This window comes from Sciurus carolinensis, chromosome 8 (genome assembly GCF_902686445.1).
Source record: "Sciurus carolinensis chromosome 8, mSciCar1.2, whole genome shotgun sequence".
Lineage (NCBI taxonomy): Eukaryota > Metazoa > Chordata > Mammalia > Rodentia > Sciuridae > Sciurus > Sciurus carolinensis.
The window spans coordinates 54,093,393-54,116,317 of NC_062220.1; the positions used below are offsets into that span (position 1 = coordinate 54,093,393).

General features: G+C 32.0%; 2 protein-coding genes across 7 annotated transcripts in view; one reads left to right on the plus strand and one right to left on the minus strand.

Annotated features, from left to right (window-relative positions):
• The window catches only part of Rundc3b (RUN domain containing 3B), a 153,310-nt gene that overhangs the window by 129,225 nt on the left and 1,160 nt on the right, over positions 1-22,925 (minus strand). For all 6 annotated transcript variants that reach the window (XM_047560276.1, XM_047560278.1, XM_047560275.1 and 3 more), the window contains exon 2: positions 6,683-6,798. In XM_047560276.1, the coding sequence (XP_047416232.1) occupies positions 6,683-6,798 (116 nt within the window). The remainder of the gene's footprint in view (positions 1-6,682; positions 6,799-22,925) is intronic.
• Abcb1 (ATP binding cassette subfamily B member 1) overlaps positions 1-22,925 on the plus strand; it is a 179,366-nt gene that overhangs the window by 41,427 nt on the left and 115,014 nt on the right. The gene's annotated exons all lie outside the window — the stretch shown is intronic.

Consider the following 22,925-nt stretch of genomic DNA (forward strand, 5'->3'; position numbering starts at 1 on the left):
GTGTTGACATCTATTATCTTTTGTTGTACCATTTGAGGTCTTCCTAGTTCTTGGTATGGCAAGTGATTTTCAACTGAAACCTGGATATGTTCACATTATTTGGGACTCTGGATCTTATTGAACCTTCTGTTTTAACTCACTTTCTATGATACTATTCTAGTATCATAGGGAAAGTGGGTGTAGGTACTACTTCATTACTGCTATGTAGAGGGAGAAGTCCAAGTTTCCAAATTAACCTTCACTGAAATCCAAGGGGGAGTTCTCATGACAGCTGGTGGGGGTAGAAGTCCAGGCTTCCTACATGGTCTTCACTCACAGTGCACAGGGGGCAGCCTTCCTTCTGCTTGATGACAGGCCCTTCTGATGCCACCTCAGCATGACAGGGAAGTAGCAACTCATCACTGCTGGGTGAGATGGAAGACCAGGCTCCTCAATGTGTTGTGGTGTACACCAACAGCAGGGCGGGGATCATGACCAGTTAGGAGGGATAAGCTGCGGCTCCCCTTGGTTATTCTTTGATACCACCCCCTCATGATGGTTTGGGGACACCCTGATACCCAGCCTTATAAGGTTAGAATTCTGAGCTCCCCATCTAGCTGCTTCTGGGGTGGATGATACCATAGTTTTTCTGTAGTGTTTGGCTAAGGTAGAACAGATTATTGTCCAAACATTTTCTGTTTTGTTAGGTTGCTCTTTTCCTGGTTCTTTGGCTAGAAGAGAACAGGTACTAACTAGGATTTTGTTCTGTTTTGTTTTCTATTGACATTCGTAGATTCCTGGCTTATCCAGCACCTAGGGTGGGATGTACGAGACAAAAAAAAAAAAAAAATCCAGAAAGCCTACTACTGTAGCATTTCTGAGGTCCCTAGTCATTCTTCTTCTACCTTTCAGAGTCTCCTTGCGCTTCTTATGTATAATGTCCAGGGGTTTGGGGTTTTACTTAGTGAGATAATCAGATAAAGGTATGTCTACTTTATCTTCTCAGAAGAAGTCCTCCTAAATTGCATTTTTCCACATTTAATAGAATGAATAAGTCATGAGGGCAGGATTTTTTGTTTTATTCACTAATACATGCCCAACACAGTGGTACCTAGCATGTAGTAGGAACTCAATAAACACTAATTGAATATGTAAGTGAAAAAATATAATTATAGATCACCCATTACATTATAGTTTTGAATGAGTAATCGGAAATTTAAGTGGCTTAATGACAGATGAATAACACTGCAAGAAAGGTAAATCATGATTTAACTGACAGAAAAAAACAATAGATCAGCTGTTTTTTTCTCTATTATACATCAAAGAATTAAAGTTTCTTGAAGCTACCCATTTAATTTTGACTAAAACTAACTTTGTTTTGAAAAATAAGTCTCCTTCTCTATTTAATTTCTCTTCAATTAATTTCTCCTCATTTTGTCATTTTTCTTTTATCTTGTTTTCCTTGATGTCCAAACCATCCTTGGCGTTTTCCTTTTTCCCAAAATGGCTCTTCCTTTTAGGTTTCCTTGGATAATGACCACATAAAGGCTGAACTCTCTGCATCAGCCCCATTCTCAGCTTTTTCTTGCCTACAGTCAATCAACTGCTAAGAGTTCTTAACTCTCAATGCATACCATATTTTCTGCCTTCACAGGCTACTCTTTGTTTTCTTTCTTTCTTTTCTCCTGTAAAAACCTTAGATTTTATCAATTCTTTTTCTTTCTAAAAAATTCTTTAAAAAATGTTTTTAGATTGACAAAAATTACATAAATATATGTATATATACACAAATCAAATGCAATATAATATATATGATATAGAATGCAAATGGCATCAAATGCAAATAATACATATGGTATACTACATGCATACATGTACAGAATGTAGCTAATTAACATTGATTCCCTTCAAGTCTTAGCTTGCTCTGTGCTGCTATACAGAATACTTGAGAGTGGATCATCTATAAAAAACAGAAATTTATTTCTCAAGTTCTGGAGGCTGGGAAGTCCAAGATCAAGGCTCCAGTAGGTTTGGTGCCTGATTAGTCTAGTATGTGCTTCATAGCAAGAAAGCAGAAAGGCAAAAAAACAAAAACCAAAAAACTCCTTCCATCAAGCCCTTTTATACATGCAAGTGCATTCTAAATGTGTCCCAAACACCCTACTTTCCAATACCATTAACCTGGAAGCTCAGTTCCCAACACATTATTTTCAGACATAGCACTCACATTACTATGATTATGTGTGTGTGTGTGTATGTGTGTGTGTGTGTGTGTGTGTGTGTGTGATGAAAACATAAAATACACTCTCCTCAAAATGTAATAATACCTAATATGCTGTTATCAACTATAATTCTCAAGTTGTAAAATAGATCTTTTAAACTCATTGCTCCTCAAAAATTTCTATCTTTTGACCAACATGTCCCCAAGCAACACCACCTCTTCAGCATCTGGTAATCACCATTCTACTCTCTACTTCTATGGGATCCCACAAGTAACTCAGAAAATACAGTATTTGTCTTTTTCTGTCTTGCTTATTTCATTTAACATGTCCTCCAGGTTAATCCATATTGTCACAAATGACAGAATTTCCTTTTCTTTAAAGGCTAAATAATAGTACTCCACTGTGAATGTATAATAATTTCTTTAACTATTCATCTGAGATGGACACTTAAATTGATTCCATATCTTAGATAATGAGAATAATTCTAAAATTAACATGGGAATAGTAATACTTCTTTGACATCCTGATTTCAGTTTTTTTTTTTTTTTTGATACATACCCAGAAGTGGGATTTCTAGATCATAAAAGAGTTCTATTTTCACTTATTTTAAGAACCTCCATACTGTTTTCTATAATGGCTATACTACATTCCCACCAACAAGGCAACAAACAGTACATATCCTTGACAGTACTTGTCTACTTCAAGTCTTTTGCCCATTTTGTGATCAGGTTATTTGGGTTTTTTTATTTTTGTTTTTTTACTATAGGGTTGTCTGAGTTTCTTACATATTTTATATGTAAACTTCTTATCAGATTTATGGTTTACAAATATTTTCTCCCATTCTATAGGTTTCTCTTTACTCTGTTGATTGTTTCCTTGGTCACACAGAAACATTTTAGTTTGATCTAATCCCAGATGTCTATTTTAGCTTTTGTTGTCTGTTCTTTTGAATTCACACTAAAAAAAATTGCTCAGATGAGACCAATGTCATAGAGATACTCCCATTTTCTTCTAGTAGCTTTATAGTTCCAGATCTTACATTTAAATCTTTGATACACTTTGATTTTTGTATACAGTATGAGGTAAAGTTTTAATTTCATTCTTCTGCAAGTCGACATTCAATTGTGTCAACACTGTTTACTGAACAGTGTTTTTGTCTCTGGTTTATTTCATCCAAAATCAATGCTTGGTTTATTTGTCCATGTTTATACCAACACCATGCTATTTTGATTATTGTAGCTTTGTAATACAATTTGATGTTTCTGACCTGCAGTTTCCAGCTTTGTTCTTTTTGCTCAAGGTTTACTTAAGCAATTTAGGATCTTTTGTGGTTTTATGTGAATTTTAGGATATTTAAATTTCTGTTGAAAATGTCATTGTAATTTTGATTGATACTGCATTGAATCTATAGATAGTTTGGGTGGTATGGTATTTTATGCATATTCATCTTCTAATCCATGAACATAGGGTTAGCTTTCCACTTACATTCATGTGCCATATAACAAGATTTCAGTCAAGAGTAGATCATCTACCATGGTGATCCCATAGATATATATCTCCTAGTAATGCTGTATCCACCTTATTTTGTATGAATACAATCTATAATGTTTGCACATTGATGAAATAACCTAACAATGCATTTCTCAGAAAGTATCCCATCCATAAGCAACACATGACCATACTTGGATTTTTCATAGCCATATCCACCATCTCTAAAGTGAATGACAAAGGAAATAATATTGCATTTGTCCCTATAAAACTTCAGCTCAAGTAAACCAATTTTGAGAATAAAAATATAAGATCAGCAGTAATCAAACTTTTAAAAAGTCTTGGAATTTCACGTGGTTTCAACTTCATGTGAACCAAACGTGATGTAGAAATAAAAACAAAAATTAATGTGATCTTAAATTCTGACTAATACAGAATTCAGCCTATCTAACGCATTTTACATAGTCCAAATTTTAAGATAAATCAATGATAAATCTGAAGACTAGCTAAGACTGCGGTGATTCCAGAAGATTGAAGGAACTAGAAATATCTTACAAGAGAGAAAAAGAGCAACTGAGGGAAATATTAATTTTAAAATATTTATTAAGCACATTTTTGAAAAAAGTAGAAGAAAAAGATCAAAGCATAGTAAGATAGGTTAGTTTTGCATACATAAGAACTTTCTAACAATTTGAATTGTACAAAAAATGTGAAGAAGTACTTTAATAAGTTCTCAGAGATCAGAAATATTTATACACAAAAGACTATATGTCTACCATTTAGAAATATTTTTGAGTGGATTATTTCAGTAGGAGACAGACTAGCATAGAATAGTGTTTCTTAGTCTGGGATCCTTGGTGCTACCTGAAGTGGTGCTATGGAGAGTGGGGCGGGAAGTGCAATTGTCGCTGAGCAGACAAAATGCCTAAGCCCTGGCTTCAAGGAAAGATTGGGAGTCCAATTAAAGAAGTGTTATGTCTTAAAATAAATAAATGAAAGCTCAAAAAAATCACTGAATTGAAGAACCTGAACTAAGGTTTCTTATGCTTTTAATATTCTGTGGTTAATCCCTACTTCTCAGACATATTCTAGAAAAAATAAGAACATCATCTTATTGAAGGATTACTGCAAATAAGATTAATGTCTATGATTTAAAAGCCACCTTTTCTTCAATGATGGGTCTTTCAGAGTGAATTAAATAGATAATTGTGTCATCGCTTCAATTTCCCTGTGTCAGCATAGCCTATATTGTGTCTGAGGGAGATTTTATCTTTCGATAGAAAAATTTCATGTTTAAACCAAATGTCCTTTACTTCAATAATAAACACGAGATGTAGAAAAATACATCTTACAATCGCATAAAGCTATACATTTTAAATGTATATTTCTGTAAATAAAAATTTGTAAAAGTTAATATATAAATTTTAAGTAGCCTATAAATTAATACAAATCTTACTGCATCAGCTTTCTTACAGTCTTAGTCCCACTAGCAGAATTCTTATCTGTAAATCAACTAGGAACTGAATGTTCATTGTAGTATTTCTCAGAAGTAACAGTAACAGACGTGATTGTTTAGAAGTAAATCTGAAGGTTCACAATCTGTATTTTGCTGAGGTGTATGTAACTCAGAAGATGGCAGTCTGGTGTATAGAAGTCCAATTATGTGGTAGTAAGTTTACCCAATCACTCAGCAAGGGAATTTCAGTACGTCTTATTCTTTTCTGTTGGCAGTTTTCTATACATTATGTGAGAGAACTGTGTGCTAAAAGTATACCAAATCAAGGGAACGTGGGTCTTAAGATAAACAGATTCTGAATGTAATGCACCTCAGGGTCTCCAGTATTCTATGTGGTTTTGGTCAGGTATTATTTATAAATTTATGTATACAGTTTTAAAATATGATCACCACACATTATAGTAACCCTGACAATACCTCAAAATATATCCATATCTTTGTTTTTGTAAAAACGTGTTTAATAAAAACGTAATACATTAATGGCAGAAAACTGGGGAAACAAAGTACAGCAATAACCTTTTAAGATGCAAAATAACAACATCAATAGAAAAAGCATCAAAGATATTATGGACACCATTTTAACTGCATAAGGTTAACTAAATTTAGATTCTATTTTACTTCCCATATGAATTCATCCCTTTGCTCTGGGCCCATAAGATACGACTCAATGATCTAATGCTTAGTAAAACTTGGATGCTGTCAGCATCAAAAAGTATATAATACAATAAGCCTTGAGATTCTCACAATTTCTAGTACCAAAGATTACTATTATAAATTTAAAACTATGCTATTAAGACTTTAAAGATTAAATGAAAACTTAAAACATAATGATCAAGTTTTATTTTGAAGACTAGATAATGGAATTAATGTAAAAAGTTATTATTCAATAGTAAGACTTATACCATGTTATTCTTGATTTTTATCAACTATATTTTATAGATGTATTTTTTAAAATTTTAGAATTCACAGAGAACATATTCCCCTTTAAATTTTAAGAGATGTAAATATACTTACTGATTAAAGAAAACTGAAGTCCAACATCTCTTTTACATCTTTTTTAACCCAATCAATGCAAAAAATTTTTCAAAGATTCCTAATTTAAAGGAGTAGATGCTAAGCAATCAAAATGCCTAGAACACTTCTTTGTTAACTGACTTAAATATCATCTAGAACCTTTAGGATCAACTATCATTTATTTTAAGCTTTTATTATTACTTTTGGAAAGCAACGCTGTTCTTAAACATGGCAATAAATATACTCAACATTTTTAATTCATCCTAGAGTTAAGTATAAAATCAAGAACAGAGATTCTTTTCTAGGGACAAAGGTCAAAAGATTAGGTATTATGAAAGCAGTTTTATGTTTCTCAAAATGTAGCAAGGTTACTATCTAAATCACATGTATTATTTCTAAAATTTCAAGATTATGAAAAAAAAAAACACTTTGAAGAGAACAAACAATACAGTAATGCTATTACCTTTTAGCCGGTGACTTAGAATCTGTTCCAAAATAGCTGCAAAATTGTTAAATTCAGGAGAAGAATCATCAATTGTTTCAAAGCAAGAACGATCAATGAGGGTCTTCACAGAAAACCTAAGGAGAGGGAAAAAAAGATTACTGTTGCTTTTAGGCAGAGTTAATTCACTCACCTTGTAGGAATGAAAAACTGGGAGGAAGGCAATTTGGGGAAGAATTACAGAAAAATTTTATAAGATTATATATTCTAAAAATCTTATTTATTCAAATTCACTCTGAAAATAGATAAATTTAAACAAAACCAAGCTTTTCACTTGTATACTTAATATCTGCTGTGGTCTGAATGTGTGCCTTCCTAGAGTCATGTGTTCATACCTGAACCCCAAAGCAATAGTACCAAGAGGTGAGGCTTCTGGGAGGTGATACCTGAACCCCAAAGCAATAGTACCAAGAGGTGAGGCTTCTGGGAGGTGATGCTTTTATTGTTATCTTTATGGAAGAGGTCCAAGAGAGCTTGCTTACTTCTGTCCAGTAAGGACGTATGAAGGCACCAAACAAAAGCAATGGCCCTTACCAAATAATTAATCTGATGTCACCTTTATCATGATGCCTCCAAAATTGAGAAATATATTCATATTATTTATAAATTCCCAGTCTAAGGTACTTTGCTATAGCAGCCTGAAAAGATAGAGATACTAACTAAGACTTTTTTTTTAAACATTCTTAGTTGTAAATGAGCACAATACCTTTATTATTTTATTTATTTATTTTTATGTGGTGCTGAGGATTGAACCCAGTGCTTCACACATGGTAGGCAAGAGCTCTACCACTGAGCTACAACCCCAGCCCCACTAAGGAATTAAAATAGCTCTCTATCCTCACGGTCATTAAAATCAGAATCAAAATAAGATTTAAACTGCTGATTCCAAAATACTCAAAAGACACAATTTACTATGGTTTACTTATGATTTTTCAACTTTATGGTGGTGCAAAAGTATACCTCATAACTATTCTGTTTTTTATACTTCTGTACAGTATTCAATAAATTATATGAGCTATTCAATACTTTATTATAAAACAGGATTTGTGTTAGATGATTTTGTTCATCTGTAGAAAAAAGTGCTCTGAGCATTTTTAAGGTAGGTAAAGCTAAGCTACAATGTTTGGAAAGTTAGGTATATTGAACTATTTTTTACTTACAATATTTTCATTTTATAATGGGTTTATCAGGATGGAACCCCATCTTAAGTGCAGAAGCATCTGAACTAGTAAGAAATTTGATTTTGTGACTTAAAAGTTTTGGAGCGCAAAATAGAATAAAATGAGATGTGAGCATTCATGAATTGCAAACTCAGTTTGTTTTTGTTTTTGTTTTTGTACCAGGGATAGAACACAGGGGCACTTAACCACTGAGCACATCCCCAGCCCTTTTTTGTTTTGCTAAATTGCTGAGGCTGCCTTTGAACTTGTAATACCTCCTGCCTCAGCCTCTGGAACTGCTGGTATTATGGGCCTCTGCCACCATGCCTGGCTACATCCAATTTTTTAAGAACTATAGACAAAAAAACTTGCACATCTGTAAATACTACTTATATTTGTCTTTATCAAATGTCCTTTCTATTTCTGATTGCAAAAAATCAAATATTTTCTAAGTCTCAGTTCAAACACTATCTCTTCAATGAAGAATTATCTACCTTTATGTTCTTAACACCAACTAGCATTTTGTTTGCATCTCTTTTAAGAGACAATTACAGTTAACTTACAGCTATTGATTGTGCTCTCTATCCCTATCTTGTTAAAATATAAATTCCTCCAGGGTAGAAACATGCCATCTACACACTGGTATCTTCCTCAGCACCTAGGATAATGTCTTTAATATTGTACTTAATAAGTACTTGTTGATTTATTTGAAAATTCTATACTGAAAGACTGGCAAAGCAATGTTCAAATGCCTACCAATATCACGGCAAAATAAAAGTTTGTTTTTTAATATGTACAGATTTGCATATTTACCATCAAAATCAGGATACAAAACACTGTCACCTCTAACATCCCTTTGTCCTGCCCCTTCATAGTCATGTCATAAAAAGGAAGATAGAAGTGTGCCCAAGACAAACAGGGGAAATGAAGAGAAGGGTGTAGCTATAAGAACTGCTAAATTTTTCTGTAAAAGATACTGTCTGCATGATAAAAACCTAAGATGGTAAATCTCAAAGCACCAAATTACTTAAAAACCTAAGATGGTAAATCTCAAGGCACCAAAGAACTGAAAAACTAAAACAAAACCAAATTCTAAATACCCCAAAGCATATTAGACCCAACTTCTGTTATTTCTAAGTATAAAGATGAGTTTGAGAAAGCATTTTAAGTAATTTCTATTTGTATCGAGGTTAATAATTAAGAAAAGCAATGTTCCCCAGCTTTGCTTGATCATGGTGCATTTAGCTCTCCTGCCAACATGAACCAAAACTTCAGAAAGTAAAACTCTGAGGAGGGTCTGTGTTTTACTTCCAACTATTTAAATCTTCCCACTCAACACTTATACTATTCTAAAGTCATGTAGCAAGCTCCGTTTTGCCAGAGTAATGAGAATCTTTCTGCTATAACACAGTAACTAGCTAAGATGTGCTATAAAAACCAAAACTGAAAAAAGAATTTCAGTATATCTAAAAAATATCACACAGATGTTGAGCTATTTCCTGATAATGACATTAATATTAGTCATCTATGTCTCAAAAAGGAATGATTTTTAAATAATGAAATGACACTTTGATGAATATCTAAAAATACCAAATCGAGTCCAAGTAACAGCTTTTACATGAGTTAAAAAAATCAAAAATTAACATAAAAGCAACTCATAATTAAATATCTGAAATAATTTTTGAAATGTCTACTTCAAAATATTCTCTTTCCATCTTCAATGTTCAAAGAAAATTTTTTTAGCTTAGAAATAAAAGTGATTGGGCTGGGATTGTAGCTCAGTGGTAGAGTGCTTGCCTAATACATGTGTGAGGCACTAGTTTGATTCTCAGCACCACATAAAAATGAATAAATAAAATAAAGGTACAGAAAGAACATTTTAAATAAAGATAAAATAAAGATATTGTTTCCATCTACAACTAAAAAAATGTAATAAAGTATAAATGATTATTACTAAAATCTTCAAACTTCAAAAAAATGTGAACTTTTTATCCCTTTGACAATACACTGAGAGAAATGAGTTATCAAAACTATAGAAGATGTTCATTATAATATATTAATTTCTTCCACAATTTAATTTTGTAACATAATCATAATTTAAAATAATGTAAAAAGTATTGGAATAAAAAAATCAAAACTAAATTTATTTAAATTTTTATAGTTTTTATTGAAAAGAATCTATTTTAAAAGTACAAATTCAGCTCTAATATTTAAGGTCTTGTACTAGTAATATACACATTAACATACATAGAGATGGAGTAGGAAAATATCGAATAAATCTGAACATAACTGAAGTATATAAAACCATCTAGAATCATCACATTTCAAAATTGTTCAGAAAAGTTAGTCATTAAAAAGTTTTTTAATATACCGTTAAGTATCCAAATTCTGAGACAGTTCTGACTACTATTTCACACCCAACTTACAGGATTCCTTAGAATGTATCCTTATAGTTAGCAGAGTTAACTATTCTCTGCTATTAAAGTAATGACCATCATCAACAATCAACAAAGAGCTGACAGTCAAGAGAGATGACACAAATCACAGCAAACATAATACAGAACAGCGACTTCAGATGATAAGATTTGTTCAGGGGAAGCCTTATTTTCTTTCTCAGATTTTACATAAGAAACTCAAAAAAATTAAAATTAGTAATGTGCCTTCTTTTTGAGAGTATTATGCAAGTTAAGAATTCACAAACATCATGTGTATTTTTTCCTTTATCTTTTCTATAATATAAAACATTTTAAAATGAGAAAAAAATAATTTTAATGTATCCTTTTGGCAGAGATCTACAAACTATATTCCATAGGGCAAATTCAACTATTTGCCTTACTCTGTAAATAAACATTTATTGGAATAAATACAAAAAGTTCCAACCATCTCTGCTTGAGTTTGTAGCCCAAAACTCCAAAGTCTCTAGTCTATTATCATTTTTTAAAAATTTACTTAATGTAAAAATTAACTTGAAAGAGAGATATAGGAAGTAGTATATTTTAAAATCCTTAACCCAACTGTACTTTCAAAATTTCTTTTAAAAGAATATTGTTCCTCTGAGCACCTTAAGAATGAGACACTATATTAATAACATCTTGTCTTGCTATATAAGCAGACTGATTACAGGAGATTGCCCAACTTGAAAACTAACATTATATTCATAACGTTAAAAAAAATAGAAGACAATTTTCCAAAAAAACATTTTTTTCTAAAATTAGAAATCAAACCAAGAAAACTTCCAATCTTAAAATCAATTAACTCATTTGATCTTACATGTAAGAACACTCAATTAAAATTGTTTTAATAAAGAAAATTTTAAGCTGGATGGGGTATAGTCCCAGTTACTGGGAAAGCAGGAAGATCCCTTGGGCCCACAAGTTTGGGACCAGTCTGGCTAACAGTAAGACTACTTCTGGGGAAAAAAAAAAAAAAAAACAACTTCATACAATTGGATCTCATATCCCTTGTGAGTCCAACTGTTCTTTATCCAATGGCAAAATATTCAGGTAGAATACCACAAGTGAACCACTTCAAAACAGCAGCAGAGCAACCTAAAGAACAGGGGCTTGGGCATCAAAAGGTGCCAGGATTCACACCAGGCTCTTGTCCCATCCTTATCAGGATACTGAACTCATGTTCCTCAGTAACCAATTACCTAATGATTGCGAAGAAAAGGTGTAGCATATGCAAGACATCTAGCATAGTGTTAGCAATTACAAAAACTATATGTGTTTGCACACATCCCCTTTGTTTTCAGATTATCATCAGTACACTTAACAAGCATAGGAAAAAATGCAGGAATTCTGAGTTTCTGCACGTAAATTTATTTTTTTTAAAAAAAAAGCATAATAGATAGCAATCATGGAATATCAACACTAGAAATATTAAGAAAATGAAGGTTTCTGTTTCTAGTTCTATGGCTCAAAAGTGAACACACACACAGGAGGATAAGATCCAGTTGATCTGCATCAATCACCTACACTCAATGCAACATAGTATAAAAGGAAATGCATGTTTTTAAGTCAGATGTTTGTGTTTGAATTCTTGCAATGTTAGTCTTAACTATAAAATAAATCTGATTTTAAAAATATTATAATTAGAATTTCCATTATTAATCATAAAAGTTCAAGCTAGGATTTTTCCTCCAAAAAACATATTCTCCATACATAATATAAGCTGAATAAATATATTTTCTTCTCGTGCTAGATAATGATGTTTTATCAGGTTTAAAAACATTTTACTATTAATTTTGATACTAGAATTGGAATATAATAGATTTAGTTTTATAATTACAAATACTAAGAGAAATTTTTAAAATCTCAAAATCAAAATGTTATATTTGAAAATTTGGGGGATATTGTTTCCTTAGCCTTTCCTAAGGATAATCACAACTGGAGAAATTGGACAATAAATCATTTTTCTTATTATTGTTATTAATAACAAAATCACACATTATAAACATTTCTTTTATAAAATACTTTCTTAACAGTAGGCATTTTGAAATTCTTTCCTATTTTTGTGGAAAAAAAATTTTAGGGGTCTCAATGTGTTTTACAGGCTGACCTTGAATTCTTCATTGTCCTACCTTGGTAGTTGGTTTTACAAGTACTAGGTACCATGACTATTTGAAATGTTGTTTTTTAAAAATAGACAATAGATTACTTTGAGAAAGTAAATATAAAAAATATATTAATTTCAACTCGACCTTTACTCTTCTATTATTTTTATTTGAACACTGGAAGAGATAAATTTTTATCTTTGATTTCCACATAAATTTTAATTAGAATAATGCCATTCAAAGGAAAGCAAATTCTACTGCCAAAGTTAGTATCACGCACCAGGGTGACTTTTCAGAAATAAGTACTGATGGTTTTTAAATTCCACTTTCAAACTCAGTTTGTAATTGTCTACCACTATTATTCTTTACTCATTAGAATTACTCATTTAATAAGTCTGGTCACTATGTAATAGATACTGGAAATAAAATCAATAGTGAATAAAATATGATTCCTGTACTTGAAAAATTCACATTTTGGAAGAGAAAATATAACTAGATTATAGCATAATGAATGCTGTATTAATTTTTATAACCTATACCAGAAAATACTTGAGATTGCTTATGGGGTATATAAAATACAATTAGTTGGCTAGCATAAATTAAAACTAGAAAGAAAATGAAAAATATGTCAACAAACCTCCACTTCCAAGTAGGATGCAATAGGCAGTGATAGATCAGCACTCCCACAGAGTAAAACCAGAAAAATTGGGAGGGGGACAGTGTTACAGAAATCATAAGCTTGAAAGCTGCAGAGAATTGTTGAAACATTAAGAATTGGAAGAATCTAAAATTCCTGAGAAGAGAAAGTTCAAAAAGTGAGTTGACTTTTATAGCACTTTTACACTGGAATGTCTGTAAATTCTAAATGCTAATAGGGTCTGATACCCACAGAAAGCTGGTAATGGAGATAAAAATCCAGAAAAGCTTTTAAAGTAGATTTGGGAAGGTCTCAAACACTCTCCCTTTATCTGGGGCTTGTGTAGTACAAAGTAACTTGTGGAGGTACAGGAAACTAAAACCCTAATAAGAAAGTTTATGAAAAACCAAAGAAGTACTTGATATTTCTGGAAGACGAAGTAATAGTTCAGGACCTGCTTGAGGAAGGGAATTCAAAACATATCAAATCTAGACTGAGAACCCTAGATGTCCCAGGGCAAACAACAGGAAAGACTCATCAGAGTTGAAACCCAGTCTGGATTCAGCACAGTCCCTGACTGGATGAAGGTGATCAGCTACCACTCTATCTTCTGGAGGAAGACAGCACTAGTAAAAGAAGTGAGAACTGCCCTACACTATTGCCATGGACACTATGATGACGACGGGCGGTTTTGTTTTGTTTTGTTTTGTTTTTGTACTGGGACTGAATTCAGGGGTACTTTTGCACTAAGCTACATTACCAGTCCTTTTTATTTTATTTTATTTCTTTTTAGTACCAAGGAGTAAATGCAGGGATGCTAAACCAATAAGCCACCTCCTCACCACTCCCCCAACCCCTTTTTTTGAGACAGGGTGTCATGTCTTGTGTGACAGTTTTATTCAGTGCTACACCAACAAACTGGAAGGAGGATTAAGAAAAAGCAGACAAACACACAAGTAGAGGAAAAAAGCTGGGACCCAGTGGATCAGCTAAACTCTAGTGGAGAAAAACTGACTGACCATGAGCCGGCTCGAAATGTTCATTAAACCTAAATGGTTTAAACATCAAAAGGATTTGTTGTGAAAAAACGGAAGTTGAGGGTAATTCAGCTCAATTAGAGCTTATCGGCTTGCACTCATAACTCTCTACCGCCAGGCAGCAGGCATTTGACCCCAAGGCCATGAACTAATAAATTCCATGGCTGGCACAGAATCCCCCTTGAACAGAGTGTCACCATATCAATTGGGCAATTTTCCATCAGTGCCACTGCATCAAGAAATTCCCATGGGAGGTGTCAATTCTGTCTAGGTAGTTCAAAGACCCATAATTCATTTGCCGCTCCTGACAACAGGGTCTTGATGAGTTGCTGAAGGTCTTGCTAAATTGCTGAAGCTGGCCTCAATTTTATCATTCTCCTACTCAGTCTCCTGAGTTAACTGGGAAGGCCATGTTTTTCTAAAATTAAGTGGTGCATTCCATCTGTTTGTTCCACTGTGGTCTCCTGCATTAGTTATGCTGTTATGTGACACTTAATAGTTGATAATAGGATTAACATGTTTTAGTAAACTTTGCAACACTGTGACCTGACAAAAACAATTAAGAGGAGGAAAAGTTTATTTTGGCACATGGGTGGCTGATTCCATCGCTCTTGGCCCAAAGTGAGGCAGAACATCATAGCAGAAAGGCATGGTGGAGGGAAGCAGCTCCAGAATGGCAACCAGAAGCGGAGAGAGAGACAGAGAGATAGAGACAGATCTCTTCCAGTCACACTCCACCTGCCTACAGTTACTGCCCAGTTAATTAATCCAGTGATTAGGTTATGCCTCTCCCTGACAGTCTGATCTTTTCACCTCTGAAGCTTCTTGCATTTTCTCATACATAAGCTTTTGAGAACACCTCATATCTAAAGCGTAACAGTATAACAGGACTGAAAAAAAAAAACAAAAGTGCTAAAGAAAAAAATTAACACATGACATCCAAAAAATTCTAGATATGCCACAATATAGAATGACATGAAGAAAGAAAGAAAAGAGCATGAGGGAAGGAAAAAACAAATAAAAATGCATGTAAAAATGATTGAAAGATTCTAAATCAATGGCAAGAATGTGAAAATAACTATGCTTAATACATTTAAGAGAACAGAAGAACATAATACATGAAAGGACAGTTCTTTTTATCAGGGGACATAGGATAAAGAATCATGCAGAAATTCTAGAACTAAAATTCTAGAAATTAAAAACAAATCAATTGATTAAATAGTACAAGATACAATAGAAGTCAACATTAATGAACTGGAAGAAAACACAGTTTATATATATGTAGAAAACAAGAAGCATAAAGAGAAAAAAGACTAAAAATACAGAAAAGAATGAATTAAATGAGGCCTGGAAAAGTTTAACATAAATATAATTGGAGAGTAAGAAGATAATGGCTAAAGTTCTTCCAAAATTGATGGAAGAAAAATGGATAAGGTAAATTTGTGTTTTCTGAATATTGAGCATAAAATACAATAATATAATAATCTTGTAGAATTTAAAATATATGTAGGTTTTTAAAGTATGTTTTAGGGTGATGAAAAACAAATGGTTCTTAAGACCATTGGAGAAGCAATAATAGCCACAATTTTCATTATAATATAATAAATCAAAGGTAACTTTCAAAAGAATAGAAACTGAGTATAAATATATAAACAGAAAAAGAACATATGACTAACAAATTTTCAGAGTGAAAAACTGGGATAGTAGAATGGCTAGAACTATAAATAATACTTTATTAATAAACAGGACAAGAAAAGAGAAAAAATGAACATGAAACAAATATTAAAATAATAGATTTAAGTCCAAATAAAATAATGTTAAAATTAAACATAAATAAGCTACATAAAAGACTAAGATTATCAGGTTGGATAACATGCAAAGTTCAATTCTATCCTGCCTACAGGAAAATTTTTAAGTATCCAGAAAGTAAAAAGATAGAAAAGATACATAATACAAATAATAAAACTGTTTTAACTATTAATTACAGACAAAATAGTGTTTAAGATAGTAGTATTATTAAAGATAAAAAGGGAAATTTCTTGATGACAAATGAATCAAACTACAAGAAAGAGATCATTATTCTAAATAAGTACGCTATGAGTAATACTGCAAGAAAATACAGCAAAACAAGGACAACAACAACACTAGATTCACACTCATAAAGGTAGACTTTAACATCTCTTTCTCAGTACCAGATACACTACAAATACAAAAATCTAGTAAGGACAGAAGAGATAAGAATGATATAATTAATACAGTGGGCCTAATTGGCATGTGTAAATGCAATCAACAATAATAAAGTGTACATTCTTTTCAAGTGTACAAGAAATGTTTGTTGAAATTAACTATATGCTGTATCACAAAGCAAGCATTAATGAAATTTCAAAAGCTTAAAATATGTTCTCAGCACAGTGGAGTTAAGTTAGAAATCAATCAATAAAAGGTAACTACAAAACCTTCAACTGCTGGAAGGTTAAAATATAAAATTTTAAATAACCCATAAGTAGAAAATTAATAAAGCCCTAGCAAGAAAAAATAGGGAAGACACAAATTACCAGTATTAGAAAACAAAACTGGAAAAAACTTACTGAAACTGATAAGAAAAAATAGGAAATCTGAATCCTTCAGTATCTATTAAATAAATTGAATCTGTTACTAAAAGATTTCCCACAAAGACAATCTGTGGTTCAGATTGCCTCCCTGGTGAATTCTTTCAAGTGTTTAGAAAGAAATAATATCAATCTTATATAAACTCTTATAGAACAGAAAAAAAAAAACCCTTCTCAACTTGTTTTATAAGGCAAGATAATATTAACAAAACCAGGTACAGACACTATAAGAAATAACAATTATAGACCAACCTCTCCCATGAATAAATGTGCAAAAATCCCAAATGAAATATTAACTCACTGGATACAAGTATATGTTCAAAGAGATAACAAATCACAACTTTTTTTTTTAAATTTCAGAGTGGTTAATCATGCAAAAGTCAATCAATATGCTTACTATATGAACAAAAATACAGAATTGAATTATATATATCTTGATAGAAAAATAATTTGTATTTTTACAAATAATAGTATTCTGCATTAAATTATGCTAAAAATTCTTAGCAATTGAGAAACAGAAGGGAACTAAGAAAAAACTTACTCAAACACCTAATCATAAAATTTTGAATGTTTTCTACAACACTGTAATATATGGTCCTAGTCAATGCAATAAGACAAGAAAGAAAGGCATAAAGATTGAAAAATGAAAACAAGCATAAAAGAGTTTTATGAAATTTTTTTGAAAACTGTTAGAATTAATAAGTAAATCTGTACTTATTGTACTAGATACAAGACCAACATTTTAAATGGTCAATTTTATATCTACATACCAGAAAAAAATGATATTTTTTAATGATCTGTCATAATAACCTAAAAATATATCAAGCCACAATAAGTTTGACAAGAGATGTATAATATCTATATATTCAAAACTATAAAATATTTATGAGAAAAAACAATATTAAATATATGAATGCATGGTATCATGTTCATGGATTGCATATAAGTCTTAGTGTTATAAAGATGAGAGTTTTCCAAAAATTTTGACCTGACTTAATATAAATGCCACACTTGAGGGTAGTGGGGAAAGCATGATCTTTTCAATAAAAGGTACTTATTTTCCTTAAGGAAACTGTTTAAACTTGACCCCTACATATAACACTATAAACAGAAAAACGAAAGATGGATTGTTTTATAAATGTGAAAAATAAAACAAAGGTTTAGAAGAAAATAAGATGTTTTCATCACTTTGGAATAAGCTGATTTCTTAATATCACAATCAGCATTAGCCATGAAGGAAATTTAGACTACTTCCAATTAAGAACTCCTGTTCATCAAAACATACCATAGAGTGAAAAATAAAGCCACCAAATGAGAGGAGAAAAAAAACTGAGCAGAATGTTATGCTAGGTACACTTTTCTGCAAACATAAATCAATAAAATTTATATTAAAAATAGGGCATGCCAGAAATAATGGCACATGCCTATAATCTCACTTGCTCATGAGTCTGAGGCAGAGGATTATAATTTAAGAGTTCAACCTGGGCAATTTAGTGAGACTTTGTCTCAAAAAAAAAAAAAATGGCTAGAAATATAGCTCAGTGTACAGTGTCCCTGGGTTCAATCCCCAGTACCCAACTCACCCCAACCAAATGTTGAGGCATAGTAGAGCCAAGAATAAGGCTAAATGCATTACTGTGATGTTATATGTATCTTTCAGAGATTTGCTATAAATTTAACACTAAGATTCCTTACAATTATTGAAGAAAAAGACAAAATTGTCAGTTATATATCCATGTGTCCAGTAGATACAACTAAATTGCCCAGAAATACAATTGTTGGTGCTAAGACTGATATTTCTCACAGAAGTCTTTACCCAAAAGTAGCTACTTTTTAACATAACAATGTTCTTGACAGTAAGTTCAAGAAGACTCTCTGTGATTGCTTCTTATGATGACCCTCAACACACCTCAACATACATCATTTCACTGATGGAATCTTACTAATGCACAACTAGATAACCTGGGGATAGCACAGCAAGGAGCAACACAGTGTACAAACTCAGCTGCTCTATGATGATTTTGGAATGACCCAGCAATGAATTTTATAAACCTATAAGAGTGAACAGAAGAGTGGATAAGCCTCACACATTCCCCTGTGAATATCAAATCTCTAACCCGACTTTTGATATTTATCCAGCAGCAACGAAGTTAAAATAAATACCCACTAGTAAATGCCTGGGGGATAGCTCTTCTCTGTTGTCAATCTGATGTCAGTTCAGCAGGAGGACCTTTTGTGAATGCTGAAAAGTCTACATAGGACCAGAACTAAAAAGAGGATCTCCCCCGGTTGAGCACCTACCAGCAGGACACTAACAATTCTTAAAATGAAACAAACTTGCTCCAAAGCAATATACTTAATGCTGAGCAAAGTCCCAACCTAAAGTTCTACTTCATACAGCATGACAAACAGAACTTTAGTCAAAATTATTATAATCAATATTGGGTACAGTGGTGCATGGCTGTTAATCTCTGCTACTAGGGAGGCTGAGACAGGAAGATTACAAATTCAAGGCCAGTCTGGGCAACTTAATGAGACCCTGTCTTAAAACAAAAGGGCTGGAGATAAAGCTCAGTGGTAGAGCACTTGGTCCTGGGTTTAATCCCTAGTACTACAAAAAAAAGAAAGAAAAAGAAAAAGAAAAAAGAAAAAGCATTATTATCATTGTAATCAAGATATGAACACTTAAGCAAACAGTAACAAGGAATATGAGACACTGCATTTACAGTTATTTAAAGAATTAAACCACTAATAATATTTAGTAACATTTCACAAATCTAAATCTCTCCCAGCAAGCTCAAATACAGCAACATTTTTCTGATGGTTCAGCAGCCAGAATGTTGAGAAGTCAAATTTCTAAATTTCACTTAAGCCTCTGGGCATTTTTTTCTTTAAATACATTAGAAGTTTAGTTATCTGCTTTCCTAGCTCATGGTTATAATCAGCAAGTCAAGTCAGGAGTGTAAAGAAAGAACTGCTAGAAACAGTTGTAAGAAATAACAGCTAACTTGGTAGGAAGAAATAGCAGCATGTAAAAACAAAGAACACCAAACAAACAGTCTTAAGGGACCATTTAGCAAAAAGCTCTATGTACCTCAAGAGTCTCCAAGAGCAATCACTGCACAGTGTGCATCTTCATAGAAACATGTCCGGAATAAAGTCATCAGTAAGCATAACATTATGTTATGCATCATCTTGTTAAAGAAGGTAGGAAAATGCGTAATCCTTTTTGTAAAAGCAATTTATTCAAAGTGTTTTAAATATTGTTTATTGTGGTTTAAATTTGAGCACTAAAATTATAAGCTTCGCTTATAAAGAAGACTGCCCTTACAATAAATGCTGAGTAAAGCACTACAATTGATGGCACAATTTTAAGTTTAATTCAAACATTAGTTTCATACGATATGAGCTCTTTATTCCATGACTACACTGAAAAAAAAATGAGGTGATAATCTAATTTGAAATAATATTCACGTCCTGAAATACTATCTTGACCTATGTATATATTATTAAAAGTATTTTAATTGTGAAATCAACATCTTGTCTCCAACCTGCTTAACTCGACCCACTACCTCCCAAAATTCCTCCTTAGTTCTGTCTATCCACAAAACAGGAAAATTATGACTATATAGGGACTTTTTCTTAAGTATTGATTCAAACTGAGACAAATGGTATTTTTAAATGTTTATGCAAATTATTAAACATCTTTTTTAACACTGTGCTCATAAACATTGCTAATCCATTGAAAGAGAATTTAGACTTTAATTCTTTGCCAAAAGAACTAAGATCAAAGGAATATATCAGCTTTTCAGTAAACCATTAAGCTTAAAAATAAAAAAATGATTAATATCTTATTTTTCTATGAATGAAAAATGTAAGTTAAAAAAGTCTGAAGAGTTTTAACAATTTAGTTTTTCAAAGTATTTGATGATACAGAGCATGCAGGAAAAATACTAGTTGGTGCAGAGTTACAATCAGTCTATGAGTATTTTGGTAATTGAGTGTGGAAGATTTAGAGTTCTCAAATTATCTATTTTCTCTCCATCACAATCTGTGAAAAATGTAAACAAAACTGTACTTATTTGCTGACGCAAGAACCATACAAATGTTTTTAGTCTACAACGTGTAAATGTTCACTGGGAGAAAACATGATGAAATAATTAAACATATACACAATCACAATGAGCCAAATTCAGTTCAGCTTTTTTCCTTGCTGCCCTACTTAACTAAACAGCTCACTTCCAAAGTACAAAACTATAACAATATTGCCTTCATATAAGGCCTTAAACCTAAGGAACTGTGTACTTATTGCATATGACTTTATGCCGCAATTGTTCAAAGGCTAAGGAAAAAGCATTACAGTGTAAGTATGATATGTTGCAGTGGAGTTTTGGGTTTCCTTGTTTTTGTTTCATAAATTGTTCAATTTTTCCAGAATATAAACAGAGAATCACAAAATGGAAGGTTCAAAGTGTATTTGTTTATAGAAAAAAATGCACATGCCTCATCCTACTGCTATAAACACATATCTATCACTATTATACTGCTCATATTTGAAATAAGTAAAATATGAACATATTTTGGTTAAGAGCTATTACTATTTTCAGGACTATCACTGAAGGTTACAAATAATCTAGTTCAATATTATTTTACAGATAACAAAACCAGAAAATGGGAAGGTTATATGACTTGATAAAGGAGATGCTTACTAATGATGGAATCAACCTGGAATTCAATTGTATTTCCACTAAACCAACTTATTCCCAACTTAAATATCAAGACATTTCTGATTTGAGACATAAAAAGTGAACTCATTAAAAGACATGGTGAAATACCCAGGGTTTAATAACTCTGAAAGGTCAACCAAAGCAGCATAAATACATAATAGTACTTTGTTCGTTTTGCTAAATTTCGGGTGGGTCTATTAAAACCTACAAATGGCCCATAATTACTTTTTTCCAAAAAGTAAAATTTATTTAGACAAAGCTTATCAAATAGACACCATTACTAGACATGGATGATAATTTATATGTACCATCAACTATTTGGATACAAATAACAGTCTTAATATAATTATCCACCTAAGTAACTACACAGATTAAAATGTAAGCCAGGAATTGAAATTTATTTTAGCTACTATATTAAATCTATGTGTAAACTGTAAGTCAGCACTTATGTTCATTTCACAGTTGAAAATAATTATACAAATAAAATCAATGAAAATACAACTATTCCAGATAACCATACATATATTAGTGATGTTACTGAAATTTCTTAAACATAACTGAAAATTTAATTTAAATAAAGTTGAAATACAAATTACTTTCTTTTTCTAAACTGACCCTGATGAGGACATAAATGAAAAGCAAATGATCTAAAACCAGAGAAGAATAAAATCGAGAAACAAAAGGAGTAGTACTCACCACTGAATTTATTCATTCAATAAACATTTACTGTTAGATGCTATACTGGGAAGAATTATAAAAGACTAATCAAAAAGCAGACGACATCACTGCCTTGTGAAGTTTAACTGTGATGGAGGTTTTATGAAATACATTACTTCAAGAAGCATTGTATATGATGGAACCTTCTTTGGAAGTAAGCTCATTTTTTAAAATACCTTTTTAATATCTGTAAAATAAAGGTAAGAAAATCCACCTAGCTTATACTGTTCTATTTACCTAACTTTAAAAAATATTTGTCCCAATTTAAGAGAATAAAGCCTATCTCTCAAAAGTTGCATCCCACACAGTACAAATGATCAATACTCCATATTATTTTACAATTTACAACTCTAAGTGCCACAACTGACAGTGAGACAGATCTTCTTGCTAGATAGATGAACATTTATAATGGCCCAACTTTTAAAAAGTCACTCAAAGTTATTGAATATAACTCCTAATACAAATACCTGTAGTCCACTCTTAAGATGCTAGACACACTTTTTAACATGAGGATTTTCTTTTAAAAACACAGATATAAATTATGAAGGGGAAAAGGTATCATCATCAAATTCTGTGAGAATTACTGCTGGCTGATGATTAGGGTTTAATGGGACAATGTAATTTTAAAACAACTTAATGGATCAGAGAAGTTCCTAAGACATAGTTGCCTAGAATTTCATTTTTAAGAAACCCAGGTATAAGACTTAAAGAAAATATATCAGCATATTAAAAATCAGTTCTTTCTGATTACTAGACTACTAA